This window comes from Manihot esculenta, chromosome 9, assembly GCF_001659605.2.
Source record: "Manihot esculenta cultivar AM560-2 chromosome 9, M.esculenta_v8, whole genome shotgun sequence".
Taxonomy (NCBI): domain Eukaryota; kingdom Viridiplantae; phylum Streptophyta; class Magnoliopsida; order Malpighiales; family Euphorbiaceae; genus Manihot; species Manihot esculenta.
This window is the reverse complement of record NC_035169.2, coordinates 30,887,964-30,911,760: the sequence shown is the minus strand read 5'-3', so window position 1 is coordinate 30,911,760 and position 23,797 is coordinate 30,887,964. Positions and strand designations below refer to the sequence as shown.

At 39.1% G+C, this 23,797-nt stretch overlaps 3 protein-coding genes across 6 annotated transcripts; all 3 read right to left on the bottom strand.

Annotated features, from left to right (window-relative positions):
• Positions 1-504: 504 nt before the first annotated feature.
• Positions 505-5,268, bottom strand: LOC110621976 (protein SCO1 homolog 1, mitochondrial). Of its 3 annotated transcripts, none has more exons than XM_021766296.2 (8): positions 5,162-5,268; positions 3,848-4,063; positions 3,561-3,749; positions 3,352-3,442; positions 2,835-3,047; positions 2,128-2,217; positions 1,892-2,024; positions 505-832 (listed from the first exon to the last, which is right to left on the bottom strand). In XM_021766296.2, the coding sequence occupies exons 2-8, from the start codon at positions 4,013-4,015 to the stop codon at positions 718-720; spliced, it is 999 nt and encodes a 332-aa protein (XP_021621988.1). In that variant the 5' UTR covers positions 4,016-4,063; positions 5,162-5,268; the 3' UTR covers positions 505-717. The 3 variants fall into 3 exon arrangements, with proteins under 3 accessions (XP_021621988.1, XP_043815723.1, XP_043815724.1); XM_043959788.1 differs by having other exon boundaries at positions 3,561-3,736; positions 5,162-5,262; XM_043959789.1 differs by lacking the exon at positions 5,162-5,268 and adding an exon at positions 4,627-5,051 and having other exon boundaries at positions 3,848-4,380.
• A 1,734-nt stretch (positions 5,269-7,002) lies between these two features.
• Positions 7,003-10,659, bottom strand: LOC110622278. 2 transcript variants are annotated; one of them, XM_043959481.1, is made up of 6 exons: positions 10,499-10,652; positions 10,332-10,372; positions 10,128-10,247; positions 7,602-7,663; positions 7,417-7,475; positions 7,003-7,327 (listed from the first exon to the last, which is right to left on the bottom strand). In XM_043959481.1, exons 3-6 carry the CDS (start codon positions 10,202-10,204, stop codon positions 7,307-7,309), a joined length of 219 nt encoding a protein of 72 aa, XP_043815416.1. In that variant the 5' UTR covers positions 10,205-10,247; positions 10,332-10,372; positions 10,499-10,652; the 3' UTR covers positions 7,003-7,306. The 2 variants fall into 2 exon arrangements, with proteins under 2 accessions (XP_043815416.1, XP_043815415.1); XM_043959480.1 differs by lacking the exon at positions 10,332-10,372 and having other exon boundaries at positions 10,499-10,659.
• Positions 10,660-11,046: 387 nt separating this feature from the next.
• LOC110623599 (protein trichome birefringence-like 3) lies at positions 11,047-13,268 on the bottom strand. The gene is made up of 6 exons (XM_021768595.2): positions 13,003-13,268; positions 12,645-12,882; positions 12,352-12,523; positions 11,837-12,036; positions 11,597-11,755; positions 11,047-11,482 (listed from the first exon to the last, which is right to left on the bottom strand). The coding sequence occupies exons 1-6, from the start codon at positions 13,175-13,177 to the stop codon at positions 11,149-11,151; spliced, it is 1,278 nt and encodes a 425-aa protein (XP_021624287.1). The 5' UTR covers positions 13,178-13,268; the 3' UTR covers positions 11,047-11,148.
• Between the last annotated feature and the right edge of the window lie 10,529 nt (positions 13,269-23,797).

The window sequence follows — 23,797 nt, the reverse complement described above, 5'->3', positions numbered from 1 at the left end:
GACCATAACTAGGAGAGCATAACTTTGCTTTGAAATCCTGGTAAGTGATAATATTATTTGACACTTAAATAATAGTTATGGACAAATTTTAAGGAGCAAATTTGTCCTTTTAGCAATGAATCATTATTTATGCAATATTCTTTAAAATTAAAGATATATGAATACCAGACCCCATATTGATAAATACTACTTGTCAAATGACAATACTGTAACTAAAGAAGAGAGTATTAAAAATAAATCGAATAAAAAATCTGATATTGAAAATATGAATAATGAAGAGATAATTTAAATGTCTACTACTCAATTTAACGTGTAACAATTTAATCATGCATAAAAGTAATACATTTCCTCAGCGGCTAACAATTTATGATAACACAGAGGAACCTTGTACAGTGTTGTTTAAGCTCTTGTTTTTTTCACAGGTGTTAAACTCTTGAAGTTTCAGCGCTTGGGAGGGAGGGAGCAAGTAGCCAACACAATTTCTTTGAAGTTACATGCAATCCGTTAAAACAAATAATTGCATCGGTTCATATTTCAAAAATTATTGCTACATTTGATGACTGACATCTCATTGCTCATAGCTCGAGTCCCCAGCATTTTTGGGATGCCCCGGAAACAATTACCAGGCCAGTAACAAAATATAATCTTTAATTCTTCAGGAAACTATCACATAAAAAAAAAGGGATAAGAGGAGACGCTAGAGAGTTTGACAGGCGTCTACTTTTTTGATTTGTACTGCTTTATCTCTTTAATAACACCATCTGCCAGTGAATCCACATCATTGTTCTTCCCAAAGAACTTTACAAATTGCATGCCAGGATCCATCAAGTACCTATATAATATCAGAAATATTGTTAGAAAACAAAACACAAGAAGACTGGGGATAGAGCCAAGAGATTATCTTGATCTTAAGTCGATAATATACCAAATGAAATTATCAATTTGATAAGTTACTTCATAATCCTTGTACTTTGTTTCCTTTTACTTTCTAAAAATAAATTAGATCCTCAAATTTGTTTCCTTCCATCCATTTCCAGTAATATTTATGTAGATTCGGCCCGTCAAACAAGCCAATGAGAGATAAATTTTCAGATAACTACTATTGCTTCCATGACATCAATAATTTGTCCCTTTATTTTGGAAAAATATATCACTAACATCTCTAAGATTAGCTGGTTTTAACAAGGGCATCTATCTTGAGGTATTAATGGCTAAATGGACTAAAAATAGACGGAATGACCGAAGTGTTTAATGTAGCCAAAATTTAGGGACTTCTTAATTTGTTTTTAAAAATTGTGATAAAAAAGTATTAATAATGGCAAAGTACAAGGAACGAAAAATAATATGCCCTCATCAATTTCACTAAGCAGTAAGCACAAAGTATAACAAAAGGCAGATAGAAAACAATTAGCACATCTGCTGGAAAATAAGAGGGAAAATTTAAAAATAAAACATTATTAGACAACACTAATAGTGGTGAAAACAATGACATTGTGGTGGTAATGGCAGTGGAGGCGGTAAAGAAATATATATGCACTATTGTCAATTAAAAATCCAGTAGAAAACAAGTGGCATTTTATAAAGTAACCAGTGTAAACTAAATTTAGGTGTTCTCCAAATATCAAATAAATTTGGAGAATAGGAAATTCTTTTACTGTTTAAACATAAAACAACAGAGTTTCTATGTGCATTTAAGAAAAATAATAAGAAAACAGGCCAAATTTTGTGTGAAACAAACATTCAAAAGTCAAAATATTATAGAGCAGACATGCACAAGATATCATTCTTGACATCACTTTCAGGTTATGCAAAACTCTCTTTTAGCTTTTTGTTTTCTTTTTTTGTTTCTTTGGATGTGTGTAATTTATGAATAAAAATCTCATATACATACATGACTATGGAATGATCGACCAGATAATCTGAATCTTCCTCTGCTGTCTTCATATAATAGACCCGATATGCTCGAGCAGCTTTCTTTATCTCATCAGGGTTGCCAGTTAACCCAATTAAATTAGGATGGAACTCTGGAACAGATGAAAATAATCACAAATGTGACCTCATCAATCATTAATTAATAGAATGGTATCAGGAGTAAATAAATATAGTCAACAATATGTCAAGAAGTACCATTGACATATTCGCGCACTTGCTCAACAGTATCTCTCTCAGGATCGACAGAGATGAAAACAGGCACAATCTCAAACCCTGCCTTTTCCTCTACAAACATGAAAAGAAAATCATCAATTTACCATCATGCATTCATAGTGGAAATAAAATTGCACTTAGCATACAAATATTTGAAAGGGTAATTGATAACATTGGATAAGTTTCTGATAATTTCTCTTTTCTGATCCAAGTTGCAAATGAGAACCAAACTAGGAGGCAAAAGGGTTAAAATAACTCCTGAACATGCGTTTTTCACAGTATATTATTAACAGTTCCAAATAATAATCCTAATAAGATCCGTAATTAAACTTCAATGACCCTTTCGATCCTCATGGCCATCAGAATTCTTGGTGTAGCAACAGGCTATGTGTTTCACAGAGAATAATTAATCTGACCACTAGACTGCAAACTAAAGTGAATTGATTAAGCACTGCCAGCTAGATTAGTTCAGCTGACCAGTTTCTGCTATCGTTAGATGCAGGAGCAAGCTCCTGATTCCCCCAAAATCAGAAAGCAAGGACATTGTGTTTGTTATTGGATGAAAATTTGCTTTATTGGATGAAAACATATTCCTATAGCCCATTCTGCCATTAGATATCAGGAAATACAGCACCAGTAAGAGGAAATAATAATAACAATAATAATAATAACAATAATAAGGGACTCACTTATTTTATCGACTGCAGCAGCTAGCTTTATCAGCTCATCTGGGCAAATATCAGGGCAGTGAGTGAAACCAAAATATATTATTGTCCATTTCCCCAGAAAATCTTTTTCTGTTACTTGCTTTCCTTCATGATTGATGAGATTAAATGGGCCCCCGATGGCTGCTTTTCCCACAGATGGTCCTTCTTTGACAGTCTCAGAAGCTTTATTTATTTCTGCAAAGAGCTGAGCTTGTCAAACATGAAAATAAATGAATAATACCTTAAAGGGGCAATTGAATGGAGATTTAAATCTATGATTGAATGTAGTCCACGAGGAAATGCAGGAAAACAAATCTGATAAGTTTCGCACAAGCAACAACTCAAGTAATGGTTTTAAATTTTCTTCTCCCCCCAAAATATATAACTGGTGTATCAGTAAATGGAAATGATAATACATACTCACAACTTATGAAGATAATAGTTTGATTTAACAGACAACAGACCATTAAATATGACCAACTCACCGTTAGAAGTCTACCTTCAATATGCCGCTTCTTCTCCTTATCGTAGTATAAGATTATTCCAACTCCAGTGGCCATCAGCAACAGAAAACTCAACCACGATATAGGCTGCAAAACCCAGCAACACGATCAACTCAAAAACAAGCCCGACTCATGATCCCATAATCAATGGATTCAATTAAAAGCAAATAAAAAAAACACAGAGAAAAAAAAAAGAGAACTTTACCCCTCCGCGTACAGGCTTTCCCGCATCACTGTCCTGCTGCGAATCACCAGACTTCTCACCTCCATCAGATTTAGCGTCTTCAGCTTTTCTTGATGTTTCTGAGCTAACAGTGCCAGCGTTTGCACTTGCACTAGATAAAAATCTTTGATGAATCCAAATGGAGTGCACTCCTATATCTACAGGTACAGCCTAATTAAGCGAATTTTTTAAAAAAGGAAAAAATATTAATAATATTGAATTAAAATCCGAAAGATAAGAAATAGGAAGTGAAGGTGAGGACAACGAACCGAGCGAAATGGAGGGAGATTTCGATTCTCGAGAACCGGCGCCGGTGATGGTACTGGCGGCGGAGGCGGCGGAGGCACGGACGGTCTGCATTGACTGAGGAAGCGAAGACTGGTAAACCGACGGGCGTTGAAGAAATGATCGGCACTTCTTGATAAAGCAGACGCCATATATGAATCCTGGAATCTTGCACTGCGTTTCAGCGCTCAAATAAAACCCTATCAAAGGGTAGCCCTGTGCAATCGGTCGGTTCGGTTCCGAACCGAACCGAACCGATAAAACCGAAAACCGATTTGCTGAAATTTTTAAAACCGAAAAAACCGATTCTGGAGGTATAACCGAACCGAATCGAACCGATAAAAATCGGTTCGGTTCGGTTCGGTTCGGTTAAAACCGAAATTTTTTTTTTTTAATTTTTTATTTCTAATTTGGAACCTGCCCAAGTGTTCCATAACTCAGAACATTCTTCTTCCTCTTCCTTGCTGTTTTTCCCTCTCGCAGACAAGAAATCCCTAAATCATGTAATCACTGCTTCCTGCAAAGTACCAACCCGCTTGATTTTTTTTTGTGAAAAAATCAGTATTATCCCATACAAACAAATTAAATTGGTAATGGCAAAGATTAAAAGTAAACCCAGTAAACCCATACCCAACCCAAGTCTAACAAATTGAGGGGAAAAAAAGAGAGAAAACACAAGCATCTGACTGAGCCACAGTACAAAAAAGAGGTTGATGGTCAAGTACAAAAGAGAGAAAACACAAATTGCGAAAAGCGGTAGTACATCTGCTCTCAAGAGATCAGTCCACGGTCGGCGGCGAAACTCACCAAATCGACGGGAAAGAGGTTGATGGTCGACGGTCAGCGGTCGGAGGTCGACGTGAAAGAGAAAGAGAGGCCAGGGGGAGGAATCGGGATTCGAGAGAGAGAATAGGGGTTCGGGGGGGAATCGGGTTCAGGAGAGGAGACTGCAGAGGAGAACGGGATGAATGAAGGGGTTCAGGGGTTGGGCTGCTGAAGCGTACGATAGGCTGCTGAAGCGTACGATAGGCAGAGGAGAACGGGATGAATGAAGGGGTTGGGCTGCTGAAGAAGCGTATGAATGAAGGGGTTCATGGGTTCAGGGATGAATGAAGGGGTTGGGTTCGGTTTTTCGGTTTGATCGGTTATTTAACATGTTTAAACCGAACCGAACCGAAAACCGAATAATTTTAAATATACTAACCGAACCAAACCGATCATACTGATTAACCGAACCGAAAAACCGAAATTAATCGGTTCGGTTCGGTTTTTCGGTTTAAACCGAAAAACGCTCTCCCCTATCAAAGGGGTTTTCTCCTTATGGGCTAAGTACGCTTTTAGATTTGGCCTTTGTTGGAGGTTTTTTTTCAAAAGCAAATGAGACATTTCAAAAAGTTTGAAAAAGGGGCAACTATATAAAAAAAAAAAGATAAATAAAAAATATACTTTAATTTTTTAGTTAATTAAATTTTAATATTTTTATTAGTTTAAATTTATTATCATATTATTTTAATTTTATAAAAATTATCTACTGCTTTTATAATATTAATTCAAATATTAAATATTGAATATTTTAAATTAAAAATTATTATTAAAAAATAATATTATATTAAATCAAATTTTATTTAACTCTGATATAAAATAACAAAGACTTAATTAAAAAAAATTGCATATTTTTTGTTTTTAAGAAAAATGTAAATTTTTAATCGTACTTATTTCTTTATAAAAAAATTAAATGTGTCGGCATCTTAAGTAGGAGATTTGTGATGAAAATAATTATGGATTTTACTCTATTAACAAATAGAGGCTTTTTCCTTTAACATTGTTAATAACAAACATGATGTCATTAAAAGTCAATTAAAATTAATTTTCAGTTTGTTATTTTTCATTTAATTTTTAGTTTGTTATTTTTCACGTACAAAATATTAAAATTTAATAAATAAATAAATTAATTTATAAATATAAATATAAAAAATAAATTTAAAAAATACAGAAATTAATATATAATTTTTTAAATATTAATAAATAAATTATAATTTATTAATAATATTTAATAGTGTAATAAAAAATATAAAAATCTATTTGTTATGAATTAAAACACATGATCCAAAATGTATTTTGTAATTATTCCTTTCCGAGAATAAGTTACTCGTAATCACTTAATTTTTTATTTTGATTTTTATTTTCTACACTTTAATTTATTTGCATAAAGCCACTCAATTTTAACTTTATTTCAGAAAAGCCACTCTAATATGGTATAACGTGTTTCAGGTCACCAAAAAGAAAAATATTATTTTTAAATATTCTCTCCCATATTTTTTCCTCCATTTTTATTTTTCATTATTCTCATCTGAAGAAATTAAAATTATTATAAATAAAATTATTTTATCCGAAATAAAATGCTTATTTAATAAATTTATGAATAATTTAGCAACTTTTTTATATTTCTTTGTAATTCATGTTATTATGATATTTAAATTTTATTAAATTAATTAATACAAATTAACTTAAATAAAAATTAATTTTAAGATTTTAATTTATTTCCGTTAATTTAAAAAGTTTTGTTATTGTAAAAAAAATTAAATATCTCAAAAATAAAAATATGACTTTTTAATATTTATTAATTAACATCGAAAGTGTAATTTTCTTTATTCAAATTATTAGTTTCAGAAAAATTTAATTAATATTGAAATGCTTATGCAACTAAATTGTATTTGTCAATTTTTTGTATTTGTTAATATGTAAAATATAATATAATATTTATTTTTATATTTTATTAAAAATTTTTTTAAAATTATCTAAAAATCTATTTGTTACTCAAGTAAATTAATTTAAATATCTTTAGTCATATGTTAAAAAATATAAATATTATTATGATGTATTAGTAATACATACCAAATTTATATATCTAAAATATTTATTCTGTATTTAAATTTTGAAAATTTGATTAAAAATCTGAATATCTTAATTTTGCTATTTGTCATTTTTTCAAAATAGTTTTAAACTACGTCTAAAGAATTAAATGGCTTATCTCTCAACCTCATTCATCATTTATAAAAAATACCAAATTTTAAATTATTTATTCTTAACACACATAAAAGCATCAAATAAAGGAGGGAGAATGACTTACACAATCATGTATAAAAAGCCAAGAGCATGACCTCATTACTTTAAATGCTTTTATTTCAAAGAAAATTCAATCCATCAGAGTATTTGGCATGATAGAATTTGTTTCAAAAAATAATACCCTCAAAACGAACAAAAGCCTTCAGCAACTCAACGCAACACACAGCTGAACTTCATATTACCCAAGGCACCATAAAGAATTATACAAGCCGACTACCAGCATTGTCATTACATGCTCTTCATTATAAGTCTCTCTAGTTTCCAGCTGCCATTATAGTGGGGAACGTATGGAATCAAGGATAATGATCCCCATCCTATCATCTCTGGTTCTTAAAGGACTGCAGAAAATAGAAATTATGATATGCTATTAGCAGCAAACAACAAGAATATCACGATCAGACATAAAAGCAATAACACCATCACACACCTCTATATTCTTGGAGAAATCTTTCATCTGCTCAGCAAGTTCTTTCCTTCGTTTCTCAGCTGCATTAACAACCCATTACAAACATATATCAGTTCAAAAGCACATCTGTGACCTGAAATACAACTCGAAATTGCACATGTTCTATGCAACTAAATGACAAATAGTTGTAATGCAAGCAGACATACCAATATTTGAAATATCCTCAATCTTCCTAGATGTTCTTACTGCAAACCTCTGAAATGCAGGACTGCAACCAAAAAGGAAAGAATAAAGTCAATGAATTACAACGTTATATTTTCATCTAACAGTATTTTATTTCAACCATTTTCTTCAATTAACAAACACTTAAAGAAGGACATGTCAAATGTCTTGATGCAGAAGCAAACTACAGTCTACATATATTTCCGCTTGGCACTGGGAGTGTCAAAGGAGTGATCACTGAGAATGTTAACACCACAGAATATATCCTCCACAGAACTTGCTATCATTTTAAGAAAAAAAAGAAAAAGAAAAAGAAAAAGAAAAAGAAGAACAGGTGCTTCCAGTGTTATTAGGTGAGAAGCAAGGCCAAGGAAGGGCCTTTTTGAAGTGAGGCACTACAGCCTCAATTATACATTATAGGGATACATACCCCTAATTAGTTATCACAACTATAGGAATATACATATCCCTAATAAGTTAGCATAATTATAGGGATATATCCCCAAAATTAGTACATAAAATTTAGTTCTCCAACCATTTGCTTCAAAAGGAGGCTACATATTAGGGTTTGGTGTTTAAAAAGCAGAAAAAAGGTGTCTTCCCTATTAAAAGGAGTCGCCTCGCCTCGCCTCGCATCTCAAGCCAAGCACTCATCTCATCTCATGTCTCAAGCCAAGTGAGGCAACACTCGCCTTTGTAAGAGGTCTCGCCTCATCCAAGCAATGCACCTTCGCTCAATGCCTTTAGGCTAATAATATTGCCAGTGCCTCACCCCTTTGGATGTTAATTAATTAGAAACTTATCTCAGTGATCCTTACAAGCATATGGAGTCAACTTTGGCAGCTATGCAAGGGAATGAAGAAGTGAACAGATATGCAACTGTTCATCATTATTAACTTTACATATTCATTTTATGTTTCTATTTCAAAATGGAACACCCAAAGGGAACATATCATATTTAAGAGAACAAAATGTTCACAAACATGATACTAATCGTCTTTACTGAGAAATCCATGTTACCTCGGTCCTCAGTCTAATGTATCAAATTCAAAACAGCAAGTACATTATGAGATGCAATACAAAGATAACCATCACCTTATGGCAAAATTTCTCAAACTGCCTAATCTAGTACTTAGAATTCCATTTTACAGGCCAGCAATCTGTTCAGGAATGTATTAGCCAACAGCTTTAAGAAAAGCATTAACCAACTAATTTTACAAGCTAATCTAACAGCTTAGCATTGAGATTCATTGATATTGGTTCCTCAAGTTACAAGCTAGAATGAGATTGAGAAGCCAACGCCTCAACTCATGAAGATGATAACTAATGTGGACATCTCTGCTTCCTTTACAAATCAACAACATAATCACATGCAACCATTGAAAAAAAAGTCAACTGACATGATCCAAGCCCATGTGAACTATTGAGCTAACTATTGAGGCAGGACTGTGTTGATAGTAGTGCCCTCTGTGTAAATACCAAATCAGAATGATGTGGGACTTGTGTGTTACAAAATCCTCCACTTTAACTCTTGAGGACTGTGCCAAGGCCAAAGCCTAATGGCCTAAAATCTTTGCCTACCAGGTCAGTCACAGATTCTGGAGGCAACTCGCACTGGCCCACAATCACTACTAGTTTAGAAGTCCGTAAATATTACAAATGACCATTTAAAAATTCATGGTATGTTTTAACCAATGACAATCGAAGAAGAATTCCACCTAATACTGCATTCACCGAGAAAACATCTCCATATTGCTTTTCCAAATAAAACAAGGATACAAATTAAATTGAAGCAATTCCTGAGGAACAAAGGTAGATGGTAGGGGATGATGATCAGCTTATGGTGAAATTTTCTCAAACATCCAACATGCAGTGCACAGCATTACACACTACTGGCACAACGCATGGAAGCTCTGAGACTCTCACTTCAGGGAGCAAACAGGTTGGGTATTGGCTAGTCCCAACAGCCTAAGAGAGAAGCTTTAAATGACCAAGTTTACAAGTCATTAAAGCTCAAGAGAATTGTTTGTCATTCATAAATTGAGTAAATCGGTATCTTGAATGTCCAGCAAATATAACAAAAAGGTGGGATGAAGCATATTGACCTGAGAGATAATATAAAATCAGAGATAATAACTCAACAACTTGCCTAGACATAAGTTGCACCGCATATTATTTCATTTACTCATCTTCTCTCCGTCCCACAACAGAGCGAGAGGGGGGCTAGAAAGAGAAGATAACAAATTATTGCAACACACTGTTCCAAATTGTTGGCAAAAATATTCTCATACTTAATAAGAGTGACACAGCAGATGGAAAAAATTCAGCACTTCACTTTAATTTTTCTTCAGATCACATAAAAGCAAAACAAAATGCACCACAGTATACGTTGGACATACAATACGAATAAAATAAACACTTTGGCTTCAAGAGAACTACCAATGAGTAAAAATCAATCAAACAAGAAATGTATTGAAGACATTATCTGTAGAAAATAGAAGTGACAATACCTGTTAGCTAGCCCATTGACAACAAGCTCATTAACAACATAAGATATCACTCTGTGCATGAAATTTCCACCCGCCATGTCCCTTTGATCTATCAGTATCGCCTGGATTGAAAAGTTGGAACTACACAGAAAACAAATCAATAAAAAGAACGATCTTGTGCAAATAGAAAGGAAATCGTTTTAAATAAACCAAAGAGAACCCTACAAAGTCGATTAATAAGAGAGAGCAAGAAAACCGCCAATCAACTGTTACCCCAGGGGATGATCAAATTCCGGGCATCCACAAATTCCACACAAAGGAATTGGAATATTACGAACAAAATTGATTCATAAATCAAATGAGATTAATAAAATAATGCAAGGGATTTTTACCTGAGAAAGGATGAAATTATCGTTCGTCACCTGAACTTGAGAAATTTGAGGGCAGAGAAAGCCTCCTTTGACCTTATATAAGAAGCGCGTCTTTAGGGTTGGTTTATGATTCAGAACCGCGGCCCTTTGGCTCAGTTCCCTCATGCTAAAAACTCCGCCGGCTCTGTGCGGCCATAACCGATATAAGTGGGCCGAATTGAATTTTTATTAATGTGTAATTTAATTTAATAAAAAATTACTATTAATTAATATCTTAATTTTTAAAAATATATTAAAACTATTTCTAAAATCTTAAAAAATCTACTAACTGAAGTAACGCTTTTTATGATGATATTTTTACCAGTTTTGCTTTTCATTTCCCATTTGACAAAAAGGTCGAGCAAATTAACTAAATTAATTTGGTTTGTTATTTTCTTAACTTAAAACTATTTACTCTATATCAAAATAATCTATTTACTTTTAGATTTCCGTTAATTTTCACTTTATTTTTTCTGGTTTAATATATAGATATATAGAAAATTTTTAAAAAATATATGGGACTCAGAAACTATAACAAGAAAAATCCCAAATGGCGTGCTATGTACAAAGTTGATGAGAAGGAACACATGAATTCTCTTCATTAAGAAGCTTTTCGAGTCTGCAGCTACAGCCTACAAATAAGCAAGAAATATTTGATTCCAAGTATCGGGAACTCCAGGCAAGCACCAATGTATGCAATCTGCATGGCGCAGTGGATCGGCCTTTTCTTTCTCTGTCAAAACTTTTCCTCCATTCTCAGTGTACACTGACGTATGAGCCTCGATGCGGTATTCTGATAATTGTGTTATGTTAAGGATCGTCACTGGAGCTTTCATTTTCCCAACTATGCTAGCCACCACACTCATCATTCTCTTGTCAGACCCACTTCCCCAGTACCTCTTCTTCATTACTGGCTTTGTTTCATTGAAGCATTTTATCCCTTTTGTATTGTTCCAATCTTCGTTTCTGTTCAGGAAATTTTCAATTTGTTAGCACTTGTTTTTCTCTTCACTATACGCTAACCGCAGAGGAAGCACTAATATAAAGCCTAAAATACAGTAATGAAGAAAAAAGAGATACCTTGTATGTGTAGGTGACATCGTGGTAAAGAAGACTCGGGTCTTGTTGGGATTTATATTTGAGTCTACCCAGTTAGCCCATGTCTTTAATCCTATCTTGTAAGCTACTGGAGTATCCAATTCTTCATAGCCTTCTGCTCCATTTCCAAATGAACCCCAGCTGCTTTCAATTAGATTTAACTTATGAGTTCAATTAAAAAAGAAAAGAGAGAGAGAGATCAATGGGTTTGAAGCAGCTCACAGTGTTTTGAGTGTGAGACCACTCATCCACCAAACATAAGTATTGAACACTAGAATATCAACTCCTCCCCAGTTTTTGGAGTGCTTTTCAATTGAATCAACTTTTAGTATTCTCTTCTTTGGATCTCCTATAATGGGTTGATCAGTATTGGACTCAATAAGATATGGAGCCCAATAGAATTCAATGGTGGCATCATATTCCTGAAGCATTGATAATAAGAAAACGAAATTGTATTAAAACATGCCAAAGTTCATATGGAAAAAAATTATTTGCACTCATTCACTATGAACCTAAAATAAACAAGCCATTATTTCATAAAAAAAAATAAATAAAATCCACTTATTTGTGTTTTGAACTTGATAAATTGGATCTTTATAAAAATTTCTCTAGATTCTATTAAAATAAAATAACTTAGTTTATTATTCTAGTTTCTAACGAACACAAAGCTTGCGGAGACATTATTTTCTCCTGTTCAAGTTGCTTGGAAAGACATCCAATGCAAGTAGTATATATACCTTGGCTCTGAAGACAGAAAGAAACAGACCCCTTTTCATGGATTTTTTGTCTTCAGGTATTATCCATTCCACCATACAGACAAATGACTGCCATTGACCCCTTTGTAGTGAATCCCCGACGAACATCAGCCTCTTCCCCCTCAGTTTCTTAAGTGCAACCTCTGGATTAAATCTACACACAAATAACCGTTGGATTAATCATAAAACGATAATATCTGTCCTTGAACTGACTCTTAATTATATCCAAGTGATGCTAGTTTATAGTTTTAGTTTAACTTTCTCCTGTTTTCCACCTGGGCAAAGTACAGTCGTCGGGCAGCCATTGCCATCGCTGGTAATCAGAATCTCGTCGTCCATTCTTGACACAAGAAACTTGCCTGTCTAAATAGGGACAGCTGCTGTCTGTGTAAAAAGGTTTGAGTGATTTGTTGAAAACCCACTTTCCAGTATTAACACTGCACTCTTCAGGGTCGAACTCGAATCTGTCATCCATTTCGAAGCTTTTAAGATTATCCACCGCAGCTTTATCCTCTATCGGACAGTGACATTCACAGTAGAAACACAAGAATCTTTTTAACTTTTCATGCATAAAATCTAAACGGGAATTAGAAAAAAAAAAACAACTTAATTGGCAGATTTTGTACTACTCACTTGACTTTTTGGCAACAAGTCTCCTAGGACAGGAGTTAAGCTTGAAAAAAGACCTGGAAGTGTTAGCAAACAAAAGAGCAAGAAATGCAGAGCAGCAAATGACAGTGATGACAGAAAGGGGAAGCTTTCCTCTTGGAGGTTTCATTGAAGCAGATGGAGAGAGAGCCAAGCTCATTGCAGGAGCCTGGCAAAGAAATTATTACAACAGTGGGATCACTAGATGAGCAACGAAACAGAATGATGAGGACTTGTTCTGTGTTTCTATGGAGGGGTTTATTTTTATGGAATGTTTGAGTAGGAGTAAAGCTAAAGTTACAGGTTGTTTTTTTTTTAACATCTTAATAAAGTTTGTGTAATGGAGGTTAGGAAATAATTAGTTGGTAGGCATACATCTTGGGCTCCTTCTGTCTTCTCCATTAGTGGAAGCTAAATTGCTTGCTAACTATTACTATATATATGCCATTTCTTTAATAATTTGTTCATTGGGCAGGAAAAGTTTTCTTGTTTCACAAGTGTTAATTTGCACAATCCCTCCCTTTCGAACTTCTGTTCACGTATCATTATACAGCACTTTTTCCTTGCCTGGTATTAACATTTTATTTTCCTGGCCCATGTAGATCAGTATTTTTGTCTGTGTTTGCAGTGTAGAACAAACTTTTTATAGCTCTGGCTTCTGGACCATACTTCAGAGATGGTAATTTTACCATATTTGTCAACTCTTCCACATTGCAGCTTTAATTTGTTTTTTTTCTGTCTTTTATCGGGCGTCCAATCGTATCCCTTTTATAGTTCAAAAAAAAAAAAAATCTTTCAGGTTCGTGATTAACCTTACCTTTCTGGGAGTATGGTGGATCTTACTGCTGTACTAACACTTGTTTATAAATAAATTAAGGAGTAAATATAGAGAGAATAGGTTTACAGCAAAACTAACTTGCTTCTCATATTATTCACAAGAGTATTTATAGGATACATATACACGTGAATACCAAGTATAACAAGAATACAATTCTAACTAGGAAATAATAACTCAATCATAATACAACTCTAATACGCTAGCAGGCCCCCTCAATTCGAGCAGAATCAGTAGAGAATGATCGAATTGATAATTGTGACATAAGGAACTTGTGCCGAGCTTTAGGTAAAGGTTTGGTCAAAATGTCTGCAAGCTGATTCTTTGAACAAATATAACGAACTTGAATCTCTTTCTGTTGAACTTTATCGCGAATGAAATGAAACTCAACCTCAAGATGCTTCGATCGATTATGAAAAACGGGGTTAGCAGAAAGGTAAGTGGCGCCAATATTGTCACACCAAACATTTGGTGTTACTTGAGAAGCAAAACCAATATCACATAACAAGGACTAAACCCAGACAAGTTCTTGAATTGCTAACCCAAGGGCTCTATATTCGACTTCAGTGGAAGACTTGGCAACGGTTCGTTGTTTTCGAGAGCTCCAAGAAATCAGATTTCGGCCCATGAATATAGCAAAACCAGAAGTTGATTTTCGGTCATAAGTACTACTCGCCCAATCTGCATCACAATAAACGTTGAGCTGGGTAGTAGGAGATATGGATATAAACAAGCCATATGTGGAAGTGGCTTGTAAATAACGCAAAATTCTTTTAACAAGTGACCAATTTTCCTCGGTAGGATTGTGCATAAATTGAGATGCCCGATGAATAGAATAACATACTTCAGGACGAGTGAGACTTAAATATTGTAGTCCCCCAACAATGGATCGATAGAGAGTAGGATCATCAAAGGATCGACCATCAATAGTAGCTTTATCTTTGACACTAGCTGGGGTAGTCAAACCTTTACAATCTTTCATTTTAGCTTTGACAAGCAAGTCTTGAATATATTTTCGCTGAGTGAGTAAAAGACCAGCCGGCTGCCATGATGCCTCCATACCCAAGAAATAATCCAAAGTACCCAAATCTTTAATGGAAAAAGCAGCTTGAAGGACAGTAACTGATGACCGATGGATTTCTTCACCCCGGACCAGGGGCTTAACCACCGCTAAAGGCCCATAACATAGAGGCCCACGCATCTGATATACCCAACAAGCCTGGCTCATTCAACCTTCAAGACCGGGCTCGGCCCAGCTTCTTCATTCATAACGGCCCAGCCCACACGAAGCAGGCTCTCTCCTCTCAAGCCTAGCGTCCGGCCCAACTTTCGGCCCAACCCAGGATCCAGAATAATATTCACCAGACAGCCTGGCAGATCCGCTTAAACGTACGCACGAGGAGAATCAGAGGCCGTTACGCATGGAGCAGGCGGCTGATACCCTAGTACCTCCGAATCCGCATGGCAGAGATGCGTGGCCCAATCCTGGAGAGGCCTTTACACGTCACCAGCAAGCAAGACAATGTATAAAAGAGGAGTCCCCTCCTCAGGAAACTTAAGCCTTATTCCGTAATACATAAACCCTTGTAAAACCCTATTCTATTGGATCTCAGATCATCAATTGGCGCCGTTTGTGGGAAACGAAGGAGATCTTTTCATCACCGGAGTTTTCACTTTCAAAACCCACTGAGATCCACGATGGCAAACCACCAAGAAAGTAACCTTAACACCCCAAATGACTTGAGCTCTGCCCAAGAAGGGCAGCAGTTCTCTTTTTCTAGCCCTACAACGCTGAATAACCAAACGCCTATTCCTCTTAATCCCTCGCCGAGCTTGGCAGGGAATACTCCCACCATGATCCTGTCCAACCAGGACATTCAAACTATGGCTCTCCAGCTACAGACTACTGCTCACTGGTTGGGGCAGATAATGCAACAGAGGGGACTTAGCACCCCAATGAATACACTCCCAGTGGTGGAAGAACCCAGAACCAATGAGCCTCGACCCACCTCTGACCGCCTCCAAACTAACAGCCATGACGCCAGGGAAGAAGAAGAACCGGAGGCCCGAATCCATGGGAGAAGGGCAAGGGAGTTGATAGAAAATGAGGAGGCGGACAACTATTCCGCCGAAACAACCAGGGAAACGGGAACTGAAACGGAGGAGGAGGAATGCAGCTTGGGCAAAAGCTCCAGCCCTGAAGATGAGAAGATAAACCAAAAGCTGAAAAGGTTGAAAGAGCAGCTCCTAGCCGAGCTAGGTAAGAAAGACCAGAGTCAAACCTCCTTGCCTACTTCTTCTCCCTTCTCAAAGTTAGTGCAGCAGGAGACCGTTCCCAAGAAGTTTATGATGCCGCCAATGGCGGCCTATAATGGGGCTGGTAACCCGAGAGAGCATGTCATGAACTATAAGACCTTCATGGAGTTGCAAACTCTGTCAGATGCTCTGATGTGCAAGGTGTTCCCAACAACGCTCTCGGGACCAGCGAGGGCATGGTTCAACAGCCTGGAGGCCGGAAGCATTAAAAGTTTCGGAGATCTTGCCACCCGCTTCATCAGCCGGTTCGTAGCCGGGGTGCCAGCAGATAGGAAGACGAGCTATCTGGAAACAGTGAGACAAAAAGCTGGTGAATCCCTCAGAGAGTATGTCGCTCGTTTCAAAACGGAGGCCCTGCAGATTCCCAAGCTTGACGAAGGAAGGGCGGTAGAGGCCATGCAAAAGGGAACAACCTCTGCCGAGTTCTTTGGTTCTCTGAGCAGGAAACCTCCGACCTCACTGACCGAGTTGATGAAGAGGGCGAAAAAGTATATAAGGCAGGATGACGCCTTAGTAACGAGTAGATTTGCCAAAGGGGTGGCAGGAAAAGAGAAAGCCCCGGAGGAGGGGAGGCCGGAGAAACACGAGAAGAAGCGTGGAAAGAGGCCTGAGCCGTACAAGCAGGCCTGGGAAAGAAGGGATCAAAGGCCTCCTCCTCCTCGGGTTCTTGAACCAAGAGTGCTCCCTCCTTGGGTCCCGGAGAAACCGACTCCATTAAATGCGTCCAGAGCCGAGGTGCTCATGGCTGTCCAGGATAAGGAGTTTCTCCAGTGGCCCAAACCTTTGAAGTCGGAAGCAGACCAACGGAATCCTGACAAGTATTGTCAATATCATCGGACGCATGGCCACGATACCAACAGCTGCTTCCAGTTGATAGCAGAAATCGAGAGGTTGATAAAGAGGGGGCACCTAAAGAATTTTGTGAAGAAATCGGAGGGGCAGAGGCCTCAGCCCGGTCCGGCAGCTCAGACGCCGAGAAGAACTGGAGGTGGTCCAGTGAATGATGGGTCCAGTGGGACCATCAACATGATTGTTGGAGGAACGGGAGGACGGATGAGCCGTCGAGGCAAGAAAAGAAACCGGGAAGGAGAGACCAGCAGTGCGGAAGTCATGCAGATCGTTGACCATTCTCCCCTGACCATCACCTTCTCCTCAGAAGATGCTCAGGGCATTCAAATGCCCCATGATGACGCGCTTGTCATTGAAGCCGTCATTCATAATTATCGGGTAAAGAAGGTTTTGGTAGACGACGGGAGCAAGGTCAACCTGCTGCCATACCGAGTGTTCCAGCAGATGGGGATTCCGGAAGAGTAGCTAGTCCGAGACCAGGCACCAATCAAGGGGATCGGAGGAGCACCGGTACTCGTAGAAGGAAAGGTGAAGCTGGCTCTGACCTTAGGAGAAGCGCCCAGAGCTCGCACCCATCATGAGGTGTTTTTGGTGGTCAAGCTCCCGCTGAGTTACAATGCGATTTTGGGGAGACCGGCGTTGTTCAACTTTGAAGCTGTTACTAGCATCAGATATTTGGCACTCAAGTTCCCAACAGAGGAAGGAGTGGGGATAGTACGGGGCAGCCAGGAAGAAGCAAGGGCAGTATACTTGGCCACAGTGACGGAACTGAGCTCAACCAGAGAAGCGCTTGACTCGGAAGTTCTGGAGGTCAGGGATGAGACAAAGGAAGCCCGGACAGAGCCCGTTGGAGAGCTGGAGACCTTCTCCCTATCAGAAGAAGAAGCGAGTAAGGTCTTCAGTCTCAATGCCGGCCTCACCAAAGAACAAAAAGGTAAAGCCATGGCCCTGATCCGAAGTCACTCGCTGACCTTCGTATGGAAGCCCTCGGACATGCCGGAAATTGACCCAAAAGTGATGACACACCAACTGAATGTCCTCCCCGAGGCCAAGCCTGTAAAGCAGAAGAAGAGAGTAGTAGGAAGAGAGAAGCAGCAAGCCACCCGGGAGGAAGTGCAGAAGCTAGAAGAGGCAGGTTTTATTAGGGAAGTTATATACCCGCAGTGGTTGGCAAATCCTGTGTTAGTTAAAAAAGCAAATGGCAAATACAGGATGTGCATAGATTTTACTGACCTGAATAAGGCCTGCCTTAAAGATTGTTACCCCCTCCCTGACATTAATAAAATGGTCGACTCAACGGCCGGATTTGATTATATGTCCTCTTTGGATGCTATGTCTGGTTACCACCAAATCCCAATGGAAAAGACGGATGAGGACAAGACCTCATTTATAACCGAAGATGGAACATACTGTTATAGGGCTATGCCCTTCGGGTTAAGAAATGCTGGGGCAACTTATCAGAGGTTGATGAATAAAATTTTCAGAAACCAGATCGGCAGGAACGTGGAAGTGTATGTGGATGACATGGTGGTCAAAAGTTCAACTTTCCAACAACACACAACAGATTTAAGGGAAGTATTCGGGGTATTAGATCAGTACAGAATGAAGTTGAACCCAGCAAAGTGTGCCTTCTTCATCAGAGGAGGAAAGTTCTTGGGATACATGGTGAGCAGAAGAGGCATCGAGCCCAATCCGGAGAAGGTAGAAGCCATATTGAATATGCCGGAGCCGACCTGTGTAAGGGACGTCCAGAGATTAACTGGGAGAGTAGTGGCGCTTAACCGATTTATGTCGAGGTCGGCAGAAAAGTGTTTGCCATTTTTCAAAAAATTGAGGAAGGTTCCGAATTTTGAATGGACAGAAGACTGCCAAAAAGCCTTCACAGAGCTTAAGAAATACCTCAGCTCGCCTCACGTGCTCAGCAGCCCCATAAAAGGGGAAGAACTCCTGATATACTTGGCAGCCTCAGAGTAAGCAGTCAGCGCAGTACTAGTAAGGGTGGAAGAAGGAGAGCAGAAGCCTGTCTTCTACGTCAGCAAGGTGCTCAGAGATACCGAAGTCAGATATTCAAACATAGAAAAATCGGCTTATGCCCTGCTGTTGGCAGTCCGGAAATTCAAAGTTTATCTAGAAGGCCATCAAGGAGTTGTGATGACAGATCAACCCCTAAAGAAGATTTTACGCAGGCCGAAAACTTCAGGGCGAATGTTGGCTTGGTCCGTAGAGATCAGCCCCTATTGTTTGGAATACCGACTGTAATACCCGGCTAGACTCCGGTATCGGAATTCCTACCGTCCGGTGGAATCTCGGATGTCGGAAGCCTCTAGTAGGGTAGAAACATGTTTTCATAAAATGTTTTAAAGCATTTCATGGTTTTAAGTATGAAAATTAAATGAGTTTTTGCATGAAAAGTCTTTGGAGGAAAACCCAGGTTCGGCCGCCGAACATGCATGCGTTTTGGAGGCACGTTAGGCCCCCGAAAGCATGAGTAAGGGAAGCCCAGGTTCGGCCGCCGAAAGTCAAGTTCGGCCGCCGAACATGGCATGTATGCGGAGGCGAGTTCGGCCCCCGAACGTGGTCTGGCCAGCCACTATAAAAGGGGTACTTAGCCGAAATGGGCGAGCTTTCTCCCATTTTCGGCCACAGCTAGCTTCCGACCTCCCTCTTCCCAATCTAGTGTTTTTCCTTCAAATCCCCACCATTTTTCCTGAGTTTTAAGCTTGCATTGAAGGTTTTGAACTTTTGAAACAAGTTTTGGAGCTTTGGGAACTCAGGAGCTCATTTTCGTGGATCTCCAAGTTTAGGTCGTCTCCCTCTCGATCTTCAAGAGGTAAGAGCCGATCTTAAGCTCCTTATGTGTTTTAAGTAAGTTTTAAGTTGTTTTATGGGGTAGAATGGCATGTATAGGGTTGTATGAGTTTTTAAGCAAATGTTAGGTTTTATGTGATTTGTGAACAATGTGGTTTGCTTGTGTGTTGTAGTTGGGGTTTAAGTTAGTTTGAGGCCCCTAGGAGCTTGTATGCTTGTGTATGAGTGTTGTAGAAGAGTTTTATGCATGATTAGGAAGTTTGGGAAACTTGGAGGCAAGAGGAGCCAAGTTTCTGCCCTTGGCAGAAACCAGGTTCGGCAGCCGAAGGGAGTTTCGGCCGCCGAACATGGCTTGTGAGGCAGCTTTAGGCTGCCGAAGCTTGCCCCCGAAAGTTTGAGTTTCGGCTCTGTCCGAGACTTTCGGCCGCCGAAGGTGCCGCCGAACATGCACGAGTTTCGTCTCTGTCTGGGAGTTTCGGCCGCCGAAGGTGCCGCCGAACCTGCCTGACTTTCGGCTCTGGAGGGACTTCCGGCCGCCGAAGGTGCCGCCGAAAGTGCCCTTCCCAGCCTTTTCTTGCATGTTTTCTAGGGTTGTTTTTAGGAGGTTTTTGGGGGTATGTTTAGAGTTATGTTCTTGTTGTTTGGTGCCTCATTTGAGTCCACCTGTGTAGGTTCGGACCCGAGGAACCGAGACCCCCGGTTGTGAGATAGTCGTTCAGAGTCCGTTGTTAAAGCTTCAGTCACCAGGTGAGTGGAACAACTCCTTAAGTTTTAAAGTAAAGTAAATGAACAAATGAATGAATCTGAAAGCATACTCATGCATCATTAATGCCATGAAATATTCCAGGATGTTTGCATTAGAAATTCACGAATATGTTGCATTGCATAATTTGATGTTGATGTGGATGGTTGTTGGATGATCCATAGTCCTCTGATGTTATGTTATGATGATATGTTATGGAAGACCAGCGAGGCCCATTCTACGCCCCTGGTACTATGTAAGAGAAAGACCAGCGAGGCCCATTCTACGCCCCTGGCACTTTAGAATGTTATGTTATGTTATGTTATGTAAGAGAAAGACCAGTGAGGCCCATTCTACGCCCCTGGCATTTGGAGATGTTGAGGACTAATGGTGACAATACCATCCTTTATGTGATTAGTTGTGATGTGTTGCATTTCATGAAAGCATGAATAAGAAAAAGAAAGAAAAAATAAAATAATAATAATAATAAAATAATAATAATAATAATAATAAAATGAATAATAATATACCTAAAAATGGAGAAATTAAATCAAATGTTTTTAGTTTCTGCTCATTGGGCTTTTTAGCTCACCCCCTCTCCCCTAATCCCAGTCTTGCAGGTACAGAGTAGATAGAGAAGTCAAGAAGAGTAAGAGAAGTTTATGTAATAGCCTAGTGGTGGACATGGTTTATTTGTAATGTAAAAGTATGTTATGTAATGTAATGAAATTTTAGAATGTGCTTGACTGGAGTTTGTTTTAATCCCTTGTGTATATGATCCAAAAATGTTTTTATGATGTTTATGTTATCTAAGCCTAACATATGTTATGTTACCCATTGGGGTATTTGATGAGGACTCCAATGAGGGGTTTATGATGTGTTATGTGTGCACCGATTAGGCTTGGAAAGAAAAGTTTTAATTTTTATGTATGTTGTTGATCATGTATGGGATTAAACAGGTTCACAGGATGTATGTTTGGCTTGCTACGGGTTCTGGCGGCCTTAAGCCGACCTGAATCCTAGCGCCGGTAGCGGTCCGGTTTCCGGGTCGTTACACCGACCTCGGACAGCTATAAAATCTCAAGCGCTGGCTGACTTCATAGCAGAATGCTCATTCAATGAGAAGAAGGAAGGATCATCCTCGGAGACACCAAGAAAGGAGGGAGAGGGAGAGCTTTCCCAAGAATTTAGCTGGAAACTATACGTAGACGGAGCATCAGGCGCTGAGGGCAGTGGCGCTGGGGTAATACTTAAAGGGCCGGAGGGCTTTAAAGTATGTTATGCTTTACGGATGGAGTTCAAGGCTTCCAACAATATGGCCGAATATGAGGCCTTGGTGAATGGGATGTTGGTAGCCTTGGAAGTAGGGGTAACCGACCTCGAAGTAAATAGCGACTCTCAATTGGTGATCAACCAGGTCACGGGAGTATATCAGGCTAGGGACCCTATCATGCAGAACTATCTTGATAAAGTCAAAACTATAGAGGCCGAGCTCACAGGTCGGGGAGTTATCGTCAGATTTCAAAGGATACCTCGAGATGAAAACGAGGAGGCAGACCTGCTTAGTCGGTTGTCCAAAGAAGAACTAGAACAGCTTCCCGATGAAGTATATATACAGCATGTCCGTACACCTGCTTTCAAAAAGGCAAACACGACACTGCAGGTGGAACAGAGCCTCACATGGATAAGTCCTTATCTAAAATACTTAGAGAAGGGTGAGCTCCCTGAAGATAAAGACGAAGCCAGAAAGATAGCAGCTCGAGCTGCCAATTACCAAGTAATAAGGGGAACCTTATACAGAAAAGGGAAGTCCAGCCCATGGCTCCGATGTGTGAGCCCGGAAGAGGCTATGCGAATAATGGAAGAGATACATAGAGGCCTATGTGGAGCTCACGAGGGAGCAGGGACATTAGCCAACAAAATATTCAGGCAAGGATACTATTGGCCCACTGTTAAAAAAGAAGCAGAAGAGTTTGTCCGGAGGTGCGATGTATGTCAGAGATTTGCTAACGCCATCAGGACCCCTGCCACTCCTCAAGCAAGCATATCCAGTCCATGGCCTTTCTCTCAATGGGGAATTGACATCCTGGGACCTTTCCCCAAGACTACGGGGCAAAGGAAATTTGTAGTGGTGGCTGTGGAATATTTCTCGAAATGGCCAGAGGCAGAAGCAATAGCCACAATCACAGCCAGAAAGATGATAGATTTTGTATGGGGGCATATCATCTGCAGATTTGGCATACCCAGAGTGCTTATCTCAGACAACGGCAGACAATTCGACTGCAGCACTTTCAAAACCTTCACGACAAACATGGGCATATGGCATAAGTTCTCCTCCGTGGCTCATCCTCAGACTAATGGCCAAACAGAAGTCACTAACAGAGCAATCCTCCAAGGATTAAAGAAGCGGCTAGATGGTGCAAAGGAGAATTGGGCAGAAGAACTCAATAGCATCCTATGGGCACTCTGAACTACTCCAAGAGCACCCACTAAAGAAACACCGTTCGCACTCGCTTACGGCACAGAGGCCGTAGTTCCAGTTGAGTTGCAGATCCCCACTCATCGAGTCCAATTTGTTAGTGAGGACACTAATGGGGACAAGTTAAGAAGCAACCTGGATGCTCTTGAAGAAGTCAGGGAAGAAGCCCAAGTCCGGACTGCTGCTTATCAACAACGAGCAGCACGATATTACAACCAAAAGGTCAGGGAAAGAAGCTTGAAGGTAGGGGACTTGACCTTAAGAAACCTGGAAGCTACAGGAAAAAGAGTAGCCGCAGGCAAACTAGCACCAACCTGGGAAGGACCTTTCAAGGTAACAAAAGTGGTCAAGCCAGGGGTATACCGAATCGAAGACATGCAAGGAAACCCCGAGCCCCACGCTTGGAACATCCAGCACCTAAAAAGGTATTTTCCTTGAAATATTCGTAAAGAAAAAATGTTGTATTTTGACAGACATGAGTAAATAAAAATTGTTTATACAATGTGATTATCTTCATGAATAACGTTCTACATAAGATCCCCTGAAACAAGGCCTCAGTTAGGCACAAAACCAGCTGAGATGACGAAGCGACAGTAAGGCCAATGAGCCTGAATCTTGTACAAAACCCCAAAGTAAACAACCGGCGAGGCCTCGAGGTCGTCCCGGAAATTCAAAGAAAACCAGGATCCCGTAAGATCTCCTGGAAACAAAAACAAACCGGCGAGGCCCCGAGGTTGTCCCGGAAATTCAA

Bases quoted from the DNA above. Each gene is read 5' to 3' on its own strand.
- LOC110621976 (XM_043959788.1), bottom strand. From the start codon at position 5,249: ATGTCTCATTTGCTTTTGAAAAAAAACCTCCAACAAAGGCCAAATCTA. The intron at 4,064-5,161 runs GGGAGAGCGTTT...ACCCTTTGATAG, and splicing joins GGAGAAAACCCCTTTGATAG to GGTTTTATTTGAGCGCTGAA. The intron at 3,443-3,560 runs GTAAAGTTCTCT...TGGGTTTTGCAG, and splicing joins GAAAGCCTGTACGCGGAGGG to CCTATATCGTGGTTGAGTTT.
- LOC110622278 (XM_043959480.1), bottom strand. From the start codon at position 10,204: ATGGCGGGTGGAAATTTCATGCACAGAGTGATATCTTATGTTGTTAAT. The intron at 7,664-10,127 runs GTATTGTCACTT...TTTTGGTTGCAG, and splicing joins GTCAATGGGCTAGCTAACAG to TCCTGCATTTCAGAGGTTTG. The intron at 7,328-7,416 runs GTGTGTGATGGT...TATTTTCTGCAG, and splicing joins ATTTCTCCAAGAATATAGAG to TCCTTTAAGAACCAGAGATG.
- LOC110623599 (XM_021768595.2), bottom strand. From the start codon at position 13,177: ATGAGCTTGGCTCTCTCTCCATCTGCTTCAATGAAACCTCCAAGAGGA. The intron at 12,037-12,351 runs GTATATATACTA...TCAATGCTTCAG, and splicing joins TTTCTGTCTTCAGAGCCAAG to GAATATGATGCCACCATTGA. The intron at 11,756-11,836 runs GTGAGCTGCTTC...AATTGAAAGCAG, and splicing joins GGTCTCACACTCAAAACACT to CTGGGGTTCATTTGGAAATG.